At 45.4% G+C, this 12,551-nt stretch overlaps 1 protein-coding gene across 1 annotated transcript in view; it reads right to left on the bottom strand.

The window, feature by feature from the left end:
* Nucleotides 1-369: 369 nt before the first annotated feature.
* Nucleotides 370-12,551, bottom strand: part of LOC128299599 (serine-rich adhesin for platelets-like) — a 38,973-nt gene continuing 26,791 nt past the window's right edge. The window contains exons 7-12 of the mRNA XM_053035604.1: nucleotides 8,465-8,673; nucleotides 7,445-8,345; nucleotides 5,777-6,327; nucleotides 3,687-5,572; nucleotides 3,421-3,616; nucleotides 370-3,341 (exon numbers count right to left, since the gene is read on the bottom strand). Of these exons, the coding sequence (XP_052891564.1) occupies nucleotides 2,766-3,341; nucleotides 3,421-3,616; nucleotides 3,687-5,572; nucleotides 5,777-6,327; nucleotides 7,445-8,345; nucleotides 8,465-8,673 (4,319 nt within the window). The 3' untranslated portion in view covers nucleotides 370-2,765. The remainder of the gene's footprint in view (nucleotides 3,342-3,420; nucleotides 3,617-3,686; nucleotides 5,573-5,776; nucleotides 6,328-7,444; nucleotides 8,346-8,464; nucleotides 8,674-12,551) is intronic.

The raw sequence follows: 12,551 nt of genomic DNA, 5'->3' as shown, positions 1-12,551 counted from the left end.
CATTTCATCTATCTCACTTGCGCTAGCGGTCGTTCTCACGGGAGTTTGATAGTATGCGATTGTGATATCCAATAAATTAGAAGATCTGGGGGGAATTAATGTTACCTCTTGGTTCGGATGTTCTCCTGTTACCAGGAATCGGAAATTGGTTCGTTTGTATGCAATTCCGTATTCGTCAGTGGGGAGTTTCAATAATAGCTTCATCTGTATAAAAATTCTTATTTTAGACGCGAAAATCATAAAAAAACAAGCCAAAATTATGTTTCGGAACAGAGATTAATGAATCGTCGGAATAGACGTTTAGATTCATTCATTCAGTGCAAAGAATCGTTCAGATTCATGACCCAACATTAGAAAAGACGGTTGTATGTTTTTCTATCGTTTTTATTTTGCCTTTTTAATTGCGCAATCGGTTAAACAGATACAAATTGTGTTATAAATATATAAAATATTATGAAATAGTGTGTTTGTGTGTGTGTGTGTTGGTGTATTTTATCGCAACACACAAACGGAAGGATACATCGGACCACGAATCGGTTTCGATGATCTCTCACCCCGTGTGTTGTTGTGGTTGGGGGTGTGTGGTTGGACTTCCACCACCAATTTTTCTTCATAATTTTATTCGTTTCTGTTGTTGTTTGTTTGAAATAGTATTACGGCAGCACATCCATCTCACAATTCGTTTTCCATATTGTTCCTAGGCTTTATGACCGTTTGCTATATGCTTTTACGTGTGTATGAGTGTTTCTTCGTCTGCCACACATTGCGTGTATAATAGAGTAAATGATGTAAATGTTCATTCTTTTGATTATCTCATCTGTCCCGAACGGTGTTTACGCGTTTTTCTTTAAGGATATATTCTTATAGGTTACTGTTTCACCATTGCAAGTAGTAGTAGTAATAGTAGTAGTTCCATTTATATGCGCTAGAGTAGGTTGCGTTCTTTCTTCACCTGTTTCTACTGCAGTCGGGGCATTCCAATTCCACATGCACTGTTATCTGTGTCCCTTAAGCTCAATTTCAAAATTCTTTCCCCCATTTCGTGCCTTGCAAGCTCCAAAATAGAACACACTATGTTCCGAACGGTTACAGAATAATTTATCGGGGACAAAATACGCGAAATTATCCTTTCGTCTTGGCTTGGTGTATATTGTAGTATATTCCTACTATTCGCGATGCCACATAATGGGACTGAGCTACCAGACACAGTAAACGGTTAAGTGGGGGCTATTCAATTTAACAACTACTAAACGCTATGGGATTTGCTGGGTTAAAATATTCGATTATTTCACGGCTAGCGTGCGTTACGTTATGCTAGGCGCGTTCTGCCTTTCCGATTTTTGTGCCTCATTCACATCCACCCCTCGGCTGTACTACTATCCATCAACATTATTCAAACAGTTTTGCATTACTTTTTTCCTATCAATTATTAATAAACGTTACCATATTCGGTTTAAAGCGATAATCAAAAGGCAAAAGATAGGCTAGAGTGAGAACGAGAGAGAGAGAGAGAGAAGCGCGCGTAATGTAGAATAACGGTTGAAACACACGAAGTGTTGCCATGTAACAAAAATTTAAAACAAAAACAATGAGAAAAAGCACACATGCTGCACACGAAACGTAAAAATGGGATAAATAAAACAAAATGTGCAACAGGTTACATGTGATAGTTAACGCCTACTACGACGACACCACATGAATACAGCAAGCGTTGAAAAAGGAGAAAAGCGATTAAATGTTTTTTTTTTCCAATGATCGTATCCTCCCTCTTGCAGGATTGCATCGACGAATCTTCTCTTCATATCGCGTTTACTACACATACTGTTTTTTTTTCACGCATTTTCATTTCCTACTGTGTGACGCGTGGTATTGCTAGAGATTAATGTACGCACGGCATGCTGGCTTAACATTCTCTCTCTCTCACACACTCTGCACACGCGTGTCATATAGACAGAAGAAAAAGCGTTCCCGTGACGGGCATCGTACAAGGATTGAAACGTAATATATAACCCTACTAATCATCATGCTTGGCATAAAACAAAAGATACACACCCTATTCGCTAAGTTCAGTAATCGTAGTAGGCTAAATAATTATATCGAACGGGAACTCCCCTTTCGTTTCGAATCTTCGTTCAATCCATACATCTCTTGGGATGGTTTGCGCATTGTTCGTATTGTGGCGATTTCACTTTTTGTTTCGTTTCGTCGAACATTCGTGAATATATCACTGAAATTGAACGTTCTACACGCGCCATCTTCACACTTTGCAAAACAATCCTATCTTTCTGCATTGGTCAATAGGGCATGTGTTCAAGGATGAATAGTTGATGTGCGCGTAATGCGAATGTTTCGAAATGATTAATATGAAATGAAAAATTCAGGTGCACAACTACGGTTTTGTGACAACAGGAATTATTGAAGCTTGTGTCCAAACCCCACAGACCACTCGTCTTCTCCTTGGGGACGTTTTAGCAGTGTTTTTTTTCGTATGCACGATATTTACGCGTGACATTTATGTGGGTACTTTAAGAGTAGTGAATGATTGTTTCCTTTTTCTTATGTCCCCATTTTTGGTGATAATAATCTTAAATTGCCAGAGATTGTTACTTCCTGAAATGTTTTGCTCTAAATCGTGCCATCACACTAACTTAAACACGGTTAAACAATAGGAATATGCGTTAATGGTTTTTTAACCGATCATCGGATAACTATACTCCCCTCATATCGCAGAGAGTTCCTTTTTGCTCCTTCTCCGTTTAGTGACATCACATTGCTTGCGGTATGGACACGAGCAATTGGTCAGCGGGCTGTTGTTCCAGCGGAGAGGAGTTTAGTACCGCATCAGCTACATCATTGCCGGTACCGTTCGTCTCAGCGGTGATCGATGGAGATGCTGCCGCCGTCGTTGTGGTTGTTGTGGTAGTTCCCGCCTGCTGTTCAGACGAGGTTTGCGCTTTTGGCTTCGAAATCGGTGCCGGTTTCTTCGCACCGGACGCTGGCGAAGCGGCGGTGGTGGATTTCTTCAACGGTACACCGTTTTGCTTCCGAACCGACGGTGAGGTCGCAGTGGCTTTGGTGGGAGCCAGCGAGGTGCGCATTGTAGTCGTTTTACCCGTCGCCGACAACGCGGATGATGTCTTAGTCGCTGTGGCAGTTTTAACGTCCAGCGGTTTCTTCGCGGCCACCGTCGTGCTGCTCGATTTGGTGGCCAAACCAGTGCCGGTTGTTCTGGTGGTTGTGGTTCCCGTCCTCGGAACTGTACTGCCTGTGGTAGTAGTGGTTGTCTTGGTGGATTTAGTGGACGTTCCATCAGTCGTTGTTGTTCCGTTCGTTAGTGAACTCTGAAAATGGTAAAAGTGAAACCCGAATTTGAATGACATTCCGAATGCATGACAAATATTTATGGGAATAGGCGCATACCTTTGCTGCGACGGTTCGCTTTACAGTCGTTGTGGTAGTAGTTTTCGAAGGAACTGAGGCACTCGATACGGCGCTCGAGGGACGCGAAGTGACTGTGCGTGTCGCTGTGGTAGAGGACAGACGAGCGGTGCTCGTTTTTCCGGCAGCGGCACTTGTGGTGGTGCTCGAAGATGTAACCGTTTTAGAAGCGGCAGTTCTATGAGACGGAATAATTATGTTGAAACCATGCATATATCCTGTTAATCTGATCCCTGAGCTTCACTTACCTGGTAGCCGAACTTGCACTGGCCGTTTTCGTCGTGCTTGATGATGTAGCGGAAGTCACCTTCGTTCGGGCAGCCGCTACTGACGAGGTCGCAGATGTTGTCTTCGATGAGGCCGTCTTTGCCGCATCGGCAATCGGTTTCTTCGCTGCCAATAATGGTTTGCTCGAAGTAGCACTTGCCGGTCGTTCCTTTACACCATTCATTGCTGTCGATGCCGTCTTTGCTGCGGTAGATGTGGGTGCTTTCTTAGCTTCAGTGGTACCTACGGGCGGTTTGCGTGCTGCTCCAGTTGTACTGCTGCTGCCAACACGTGATGCGGTCTTGGTAGCACTGTCTTTGGATGCTGCCGAGGATGGTTTTGTGGTTACACTAGAAGCTGGTTTCTTCGCTGCAGTCGTTGCCGACGAGGCTTTTGGCTTAGTGGACTTGCTGGTCGCCGTGGCAACTGTTGCTGCTGCCGCCACTGCCACTGTGGCTGCGGCTGCTGCTGCTACGGTAGCTGCCACATCACCAGACGCTTTTTCAACATCCGGTACCTTCGCTACTTCGATTTCAACACGCTTCTCCTCTGTGGTGATCGTTGTTGGTTGAGGTGGTTCTACCGGCTCGGACATGCCCAATAGATCGGCGTAACCTTGCGATGCTTGCAACACTTGTTCGTCGCTGGCCAGCTGCTGAATCGCTGGTGCAGCCAGCTCCGCCTCATAAATAGATGCTTCAAGGGCGACAGTTTCTTTGCGCAAATTCGATGATTCCTGTTCTTCGTGATCTTGGAAATAGCTATCGGCGGTCTTCGTCGATTTTAAATGCTCAATTGAAGATTGCAGCATCTTAAATTCGGGACTTTCCGATATATCCGAGACCATACTTTTCGGCACTTCATCCGCGGGAATTGGATTGTTATATTCATGATACATCATATCATCCACCTCCCCGACGTTACCCGAAACCTCCATCGTATCTTTCTGCTCCACGTACAGTTCTTCCTTCGCGCTGCCATTTGTATCAATACCAGCTTCAAACATTGCCTCTTCGTCGGTCGGGAGTTCCTGTACCTTGTTCAGCAATTCCGACTCATCCGTTGCATATTCTCCGCCGTTTGTGTGTGTAACGGCATGCAGAACATCGTCAGCACTGTATTGCGAAGCGTATTCACCATTGGTTATGTCAGCAATGTTAGATGCTTGTGTTTGCTCCACAACCGTTTGCTCACTGAATTCGGTCAGATCGAACGGATGTATCGCCATCGGTGATCGCAAACGATGCTCTCCGGCACTGTCATCGGCACCGATAGCCCCATTGTCTTCCCCGTATTCCTCGAACTCGTGCGGTCTCTTGTCCATTTCCGTTTGGAACACCGTTTCGGCCGGCACGTCCAGATCTTCCATCGAAGCCACCGCACCCTTGCGGGGACTTTGTGCAACGATTGCGTCATCACGCAGCTTGATGTTTTCGTGCAGCTTGGCATTTATCTCACCAGCAGCGGATCCTGTTACCGGTACGAATTCCTTCGCATCGGGATTCAACTGCCAACTGTGATCTCCACTGCCTTCCTGCTGTTGCAAATTCATACTCTTTTCTTCAGTTTCGTACAGATGCTTCTCTTTCAACTCTTCACCATCGGCAGTCGGACTCATTGTATCGTCCATATCAGAACCGAAAAGATCCTTTTCGTGGCTATATTGTTGCTGTTGTGCCGGGAAATTCTCTACCGGAGACACGGGCGATTCCGGCGAGAGCGGTTGCTCGGCTACTGATCCACCGTACATGCTAGCCTCCATGTTTACGCTATCACTGGGAACGTAAGGTACCGTCTGTTCAATGTTTTCTTTGTTTAGGCAATTGGTTTCCAGCAATTGGTCCGTTGTAGTAGGTAATGAAACGTCCTGGAACAATAAGATAATGAAGCATTAGTTGCGGGCTTTGTACACTACCAAATAACAGAACTGTTACACCATCACACAGCGCACCACGGCTCGCTTGCAAACCAAACTGCACAACATCAATGCATACTTGATGCATGCGTGTGGCTATTTTCTCACTTTCACACACTCCAAGCGCACGGAGGAAAAAAGAACAAGAAGCCCTACCTCTTTGAAATCGTTCAGCAAATTGACAACTTCCTTGGTTTCACCACCACTGATGACATCATCAACTTCTTTCGTACTCTCCGACACGGTCGATTCCGCGTAGTCGCCAAGAATATCCGCCGCCGCCACCAATTCACTGGTATTCGGCACAGCCGTCGTTTCGTCGTGCCGTTCTTCTACCACTTCACGATCCTCCTGGTCCTCTTCGCGAGACAGCGTCGGTGCTTCCACTTCTTGCGTGTAATTCACCACCTCCTGTTCGAAGTGTTGTTCTGGTTCCTGCAAACGCTGTACGCCGCTTCCCTGCAGAAGCTGCTCGTCGACGTCGTCGTCGTCTTCGTGGGGCGCGAAACTGTTGCTCTGGTCAACCGTATGCGTAATTTCTTCTGAAGGCGTGCTTTCCGACTGCTTTTCATGCGCTGGTTGCGATTCTTGTTCCTGTTGCTGCTGTTGCTGTTGGTTGTTCACCTTCACGTAGTCCCATTCGTCTTCTTCTGAATCTTCGCCACAACCGGCATCATCATCCTGTTTGACGTCTGCACTACGATGATCTTGACACAATGCGAGAAAGAGACGGAAAAGCAAACGGTGAGGTTTGGGCGATCGCTCACGAACTGAACAAAATGACGGCACCGCGGTACAACAATGTCTCCCGCTTGTACCGGTTGCTTTACCGTTTGGGACGAAGAGTGGTACTTTTTATCGCAACCTGCGTTATTGCTACGTTTCAAACCAAACAACTGATTATTACCACGATATGGTAGATAGGACAAACAAACGGTTGAATAAAAAACGTTTAGATATTCACGGCACGGGCAAATAAAGCTAGCACAGCTCGCTATGATTCATCGGCCGCTAGCACACAAAAACTGACTGAACGAGAATTGAGCATCATACAGACACGGAACGCGCGAGATGCGTGAAAGAGACGACCGAGAGTGTGCGAGAGTGCGTTCGAAATGAGAGCGAGAATCGAGGCGTTGCATTTTGTTCTTCCCGTTGCAAATAAATACCGCCCTGCTCCTAGATAATGGTCGCCCGAAGAACCCAAACGTCAAAACATGGCTCTGCAGCGTTTGATGCATACAGACGATGTGTACTGGACGGCATAATTCGTTCTAAAAATAGCTTCAATATGATCTACAGCAAATGTTTCATGGGATTTTGAAAAATTAAACCATATTTTGCTGATTTTAAATTACCTTGCCTTGGCTAAACTCTATTTTCGGGGTAAACAAACGAATAAAAAAAATTTAAAATTATAAATGTCGTTTTCTTGATGATGAAAAATGCCGTTTCCAGCATGAATTGCACGTAAAAGCATATCCTTTGATTAGATAGCAATATGGCTAGGCCGATCTAGGGTAAATAAATAAAAAAGAATTGCTAAACAATGTTCTCCTGTGTTTGTTAAGTCAGCGTTGAAGAGATTTGCTAATCCTTGTTTCGTTAATCCTAACGGTAGTCCGCGAGACAAAAAAGGAAGGAAAACGATGGGTTAGCAACTCGACACCTCACATGCCATGCTCGGCACCATTCAGTATTTAAAATGTAAAAGGCAGTAGAAAGATTAAGCAAATCTCCGGAACAAACAACCAATAAACACTTCCGGAGAGGAAGTAACTTCCTATGGAATTCAAACAGTAGAGCATTGTTCTCACTACTTACCAGTAGCATAATCACTGTCGAACACCTTTTCGTGGTGCAGATCCACCTTCTCAGCGCCATCATCCACCCCATCGAAATCAGAATGCTTCTCCTCCGCCAGGAGCTGACCGTCATCATCATCTTCGTCCTGCTCGTGTAGCATTGCCGCACCGCTGACCTGCTGCTCGATCAGCTGTCGCCGGATTGCCTCCGGAATGCCGAACGAATCGAGCTGATCGATCAGTTTGTTATCGACGATTGAATCACCGCCCAGCAGATCATTAACGATCGGTTCGTCAATGGATTTGAGAGGAACTATTTCGTCTGTGTTCAGTTCTGCCTTCAGCGCGGGTACGATTTCTGCGGCCTCATTTTCCGCTGCACCCACCAGCAGCTCGTCCTCGGTTTCGTTGGGCTCATCGTAGTGATGTTCACCATTACCGTTTACGTGCGGAATTGCGTCACCCAGATGATGCCCGGCGGACAGCTCAACCGGGTCGGCAGCGCTGACGCTCGATGGTGATGTAGGATCTTCCTCTTCAAAGTCATTGAGGCCCGATACGGCCACATTGCTGGGTAGATCTAGTGGTGCATTTAGCGAATGCGCGAAAGGATTGTGATGGTCCATCGTATGTTGTTCTACACTTTCTACGCTGGCGATCTCATGCTCGATGTCACCATTATCGAGCTCCGGCGACTTGACTGCTTCCTCTAGCAGTGGACTAGGCGATTGCTGTTTGCTGTCGTGCACACCGTCAACGTCCGTCTCTGGTCCGAGACCACCATCTGATAGGAAGTTCATATCATCCATCGGGACGACGCACAGAGCGGCGGCAGACTTTGGTTCCAGCATAACACTTTCAGCCATGAAGTTTTGAATGTCGTCGAATGTTTTATGATCTTCCATGCCGAGCGCGTTATTCTTTAACAACGAAAGTGAAACAAAAACAAAAAATCAAAGTGATAAGATAATATACTACGAGAACATATTCCCTAAAACAGCAGATATTCGATGGATAGGATTCGAATAAGAATACATACCTCTCCAAGAAAACCATTACTGGCGGCACCGTTAATCTCCATGTTTTGGCTGGCTCGCAGTCTTGCGTTAGTTTCTATTTCCTCAATGAATGGAGTTTCCTTAATGATGGTTTGTGGATCTTTTAGGAACACTATTATCACCGTAATATTGTCTCTAGTCTTATCCTTGGCAAAGGTTATTAAATAATCAGTTACTTTCTGCAGATCATCTGTGAATGAAAGGATTAAAAGAACACATTAATAATGATTCCAGAGCCTTCTCTAGACGTACGCAGAGTATGACATTCACTCGTCTATTACGAGCAACAGAAAGCTGACGTGACCCGCAAATATTCGCACACTTGAAAACTATACTAACAGCAAGGCTAAGCAAACAATCGATCACCGTGTATGGTACCTTCGTGGGGATATGGTAGAAGTGAACCGATCCCCACCCAGGTAATAGTGATGGATATATACAAATTTGCATTGCATGACATCATGTATTCCGTTGGAGGCACGGGTCGGGGTCGGGCTTTTTCTGTCGATTTGGGTAGCCTAAATTGTGTGTCCTATGATGTTCCAAATGTTCCTTGTCGTTAGTAATGGAAGCTCCCGACGACAAGACACTAATGGCTTCGCACTTCAACGGAACTGTCAATCATCACAAGAAAGCGTTCCATTTACATCGTCCTAATTGAGTGTAAAAAGAAGTTTTAGCAAATTTTTGGAACTGTTTCCCATGTTGGAAGTAATTATAAAAATGCTTTAGCAACAACAATACAACTACAATATGTATATATTACCGATCTGGTCAATCGCACAACCGACGCGCATTTGCATACATATTGGAAGCTATTTGCAACGCAGCACGATCACGCCCGGATGGGGGTTGTGTGCTTTTACACACTTTCCACGTGGCTTTTGCTGGGCAACAATTTGTTCAAATCTGTTGCTATTGCATTCTCACGCAAACACCAAACAACCGATCCACTTGCTGCTGCAACAACAATAACGAAAAGAAAAAAAACAGCACTAGAGACGGTGTGCTGCTGCTGCTGGAATGTGGATAATTTTTCGCAATTTTTCTCGCACCACTTTCCATTCTTTCTCCGCGCATGTACGTTTCTTCGGGCGCGCCTCGGTCTATTAAAAAGTTTGATAATTATCTCAATGAGTTTGCAAAAACAAACAGCAAAAATAGAGATAAAAGATCACTATGTTCCAACAAATGTACCAGAAATAAACACTAAGCCACAGACGGACGATCAGCAGGAAAGAGAATGGAGGAAAGAGAAGAGCACGCAGCACGTTTAATGGTGGAAAATTATTAACGGTATATACTTCGCATTGGGGGAAAAAAACAAACCTCAATGTTGGTTAATCAGATGGCAGATTGTGATTGGGCGCTTTTCCACCAGTGAGGCGAACAAACTAAAACACCTTATGAAATTTTTGGCAACAATTTTATACATTTGCTAAGAAAAACGTCGGAAAAGCGTAAAATATTTTGGAATATCTATTTGGAACTCTTTTGGGAGTAACGATATGGACGAAGGTGGTGATTAGAATTACTGTTGCACAATTACTGCTGGCTAGTGTTTCAGTTGAATTACCAACAGTTCACGTTAGCTGGTCACGCTTCGCGTACTATTTGTCCCACCAAATTTGAACGTCTGCCCAGTTGCCCGGAAAGACCCAATTGCGCTGAGAGAATACTGATCAAACATTTAACAGCAATAAATATAACACCACCACCGAATGCACCCTGGACTGGGGATATAAATATAACCAATCATAGTCCAATCATCGTCGAATAATGATTGGAGCATCACACTGGAGATTGGAGAAGGGAATCAATAAATGGATAAAGCGCAATCACTTGCTATTCTGAGTGTACTGCAGGCTTTTTTCGCCATGTATACATTTAGCCATTTCTTCAGGTGAGGTGAGAACTTTGTGCATTGTAGATTGGTGAGCCAAAACCATCAACAAAATGAAGGTATTCCATTTCCATTTTTAAACACAAATCGATCCATAATGCATGTGCGCCACCAATCATACACATTGGCAGTGTTTAGACGCTCGTCTAAGCTCCCATGCTGATGTGTTACGCGGAAGTTTACCTTTACCGCCGATCGCAGAAACGAGAATAGCTCCAGGGGTTAAAAAGTATGACGCAAACGGGATCAGTGTGAAAGCAGCTTAACCTTTCTCCGCAATTTTGTTATTTAATACGATGTTTCTTTAATCTTTTATTTCTGCTTCTCCAGAAAATGTCACAGATAAATTAGTTAAATGATCCATGTGCAAAGTAGAAGGTTCTTTTATGATTTCGGTAAACGTTCCCTCTGAAAGGTTGATTTATCTCGCGTACAAACATGTTCCCAAATACACACAGCACACTGCAGGAGACGCTTTGGAAGGTGCTAAAAGCAAGGAAATTACCAACTGAATGCCAATGCTATTTTTGGAGTGTGTAACCGCATAGGTACATCGTGTACTGACTAACGCCTGTATTCGCTACGGGTGGTGCATCGCACGCACAGCAAGCCACACCAATACACAGCAACATCGTGGCCAACAAAATTTCCGAATGACAATGATCTTCACGAAACACACCAACCCTCACCAACCAAAACTCTCTTGTGGCCCTCAAAACAGAGCCCTTGACCGCGACGACGAATCGCCCCGCTATGCGGCGGAAAACAAAAAAAAAGGAAAAGAAAATCCAACGCGGCACCGTGTCTACCGGAAACATGGCGAAAATCTGCAGCACACGGCTGCACGGCCCCAGCCACAGACGAAATAGACGAAGAGTTTTGAGCTTCGCCTAATGAGCGAGAGCCGCCGCTTTAGACATCGGGACGGTGAAATTGACAAATAGAAAATCCGCCGCTTCCGACTGGCAAAGAAGTAATATATATGAAAGGCAGCAAACGGACCACGAATTTCGGGGGGGTGAAGGGAAATCAGTTTAAACCCGGTGTGGATGGAAATGGTGACGTGACAGACAGGGCATGAAGAGAGGAAGCAGCGATCTCTGTGGTTTGGACCGGCCCGGAGGGGAGAAAAGCCAGCAAAACAAAAAAAAACCATCGTTCATCGTCCACAGCTCACTGGAGAGAAAGTTTCACCGAAAAATTTCCCGACAGCCTTCTGCTGTGTTGCTGCCTCGTGGCTCACTCTCTTTCTCTCTCTCCCTTTCCTCATTCCTTTCCAAGCGGCAAGCACAAACAAAGTGACCAGCCACGAACCCGCTATTTTTCCAGTGGCCTCAATCACTGGCGCGACTCGGAGGCCCCATTTTTCCGAAGCCGTTTTTCCCGCAAACCGAAAACTTTCATCAATCCATCTCCCCGCAGCCGCGGCGCTCTGGCCAAGACTTTGGGGTGTTTGGGATATAAACCGTGGATGGTTCGTCTGGCCCCCAAGGCCACCCCCGATTTCCTCTCTCCAACATCGGTGCGGTGGCTCACCACAGCTGCAAACAGTTCTGTCGATGCGTTTCGGAGCATTGCACAGGCACGCAAAGATGCGCGCAGAGTCGAACCCCCCTACAGCGCGCATATCTGTCTGCCCCACCCGCTCCACCCGGGTACCGGTAAAACGATGCATTCAATAAAACCGTTTTGAATCATAATTGGAACCTGACCGGCCGGCCAAAACGGAACGATCGTGGCAGAAGCGTGGCAGATCGAGAGTGGAAATAAAGTTTTCTCTATTTGCGGTTGCCATGGGCTCTATGATGCAGAAATGGTTGATGAATCAACGACGGCAAAGGCTACTGCGATTGAAGGGTGTAGTAGACAAGTGCACGGCAACGTTGATCGTACCACGCAGCAAGAAGCAGCCGATCAAGAGCCGATCACGATCACGGGTGGAGAGCAGAGTTGCTTCAAGTGTGATAATTTGTTTCTCTCGCAAGTTTTCCACCTTCATCACCACACACCCCCGTTTTCTTCGGAGAGTGCCGCAGTATTATCGCGGACACGGGATTTCCTGCCTTTTTAAATGTAGATCTCCATTTTCATTCCATTATCTTGCCGATCACACAAAACCTCCGCTATGTTGCCTTCCCCGTTTGATCACGACTACTCTATCATCA

This window comes from Anopheles moucheti, chromosome 2, assembly GCF_943734755.1.
Source record: "Anopheles moucheti chromosome 2, idAnoMoucSN_F20_07, whole genome shotgun sequence".
Taxonomy (NCBI): Eukaryota; Metazoa; Arthropoda; class Insecta; order Diptera; family Culicidae; genus Anopheles; species Anopheles moucheti.
This window is presented reverse-complemented; position numbering and strand designations above follow the sequence as displayed.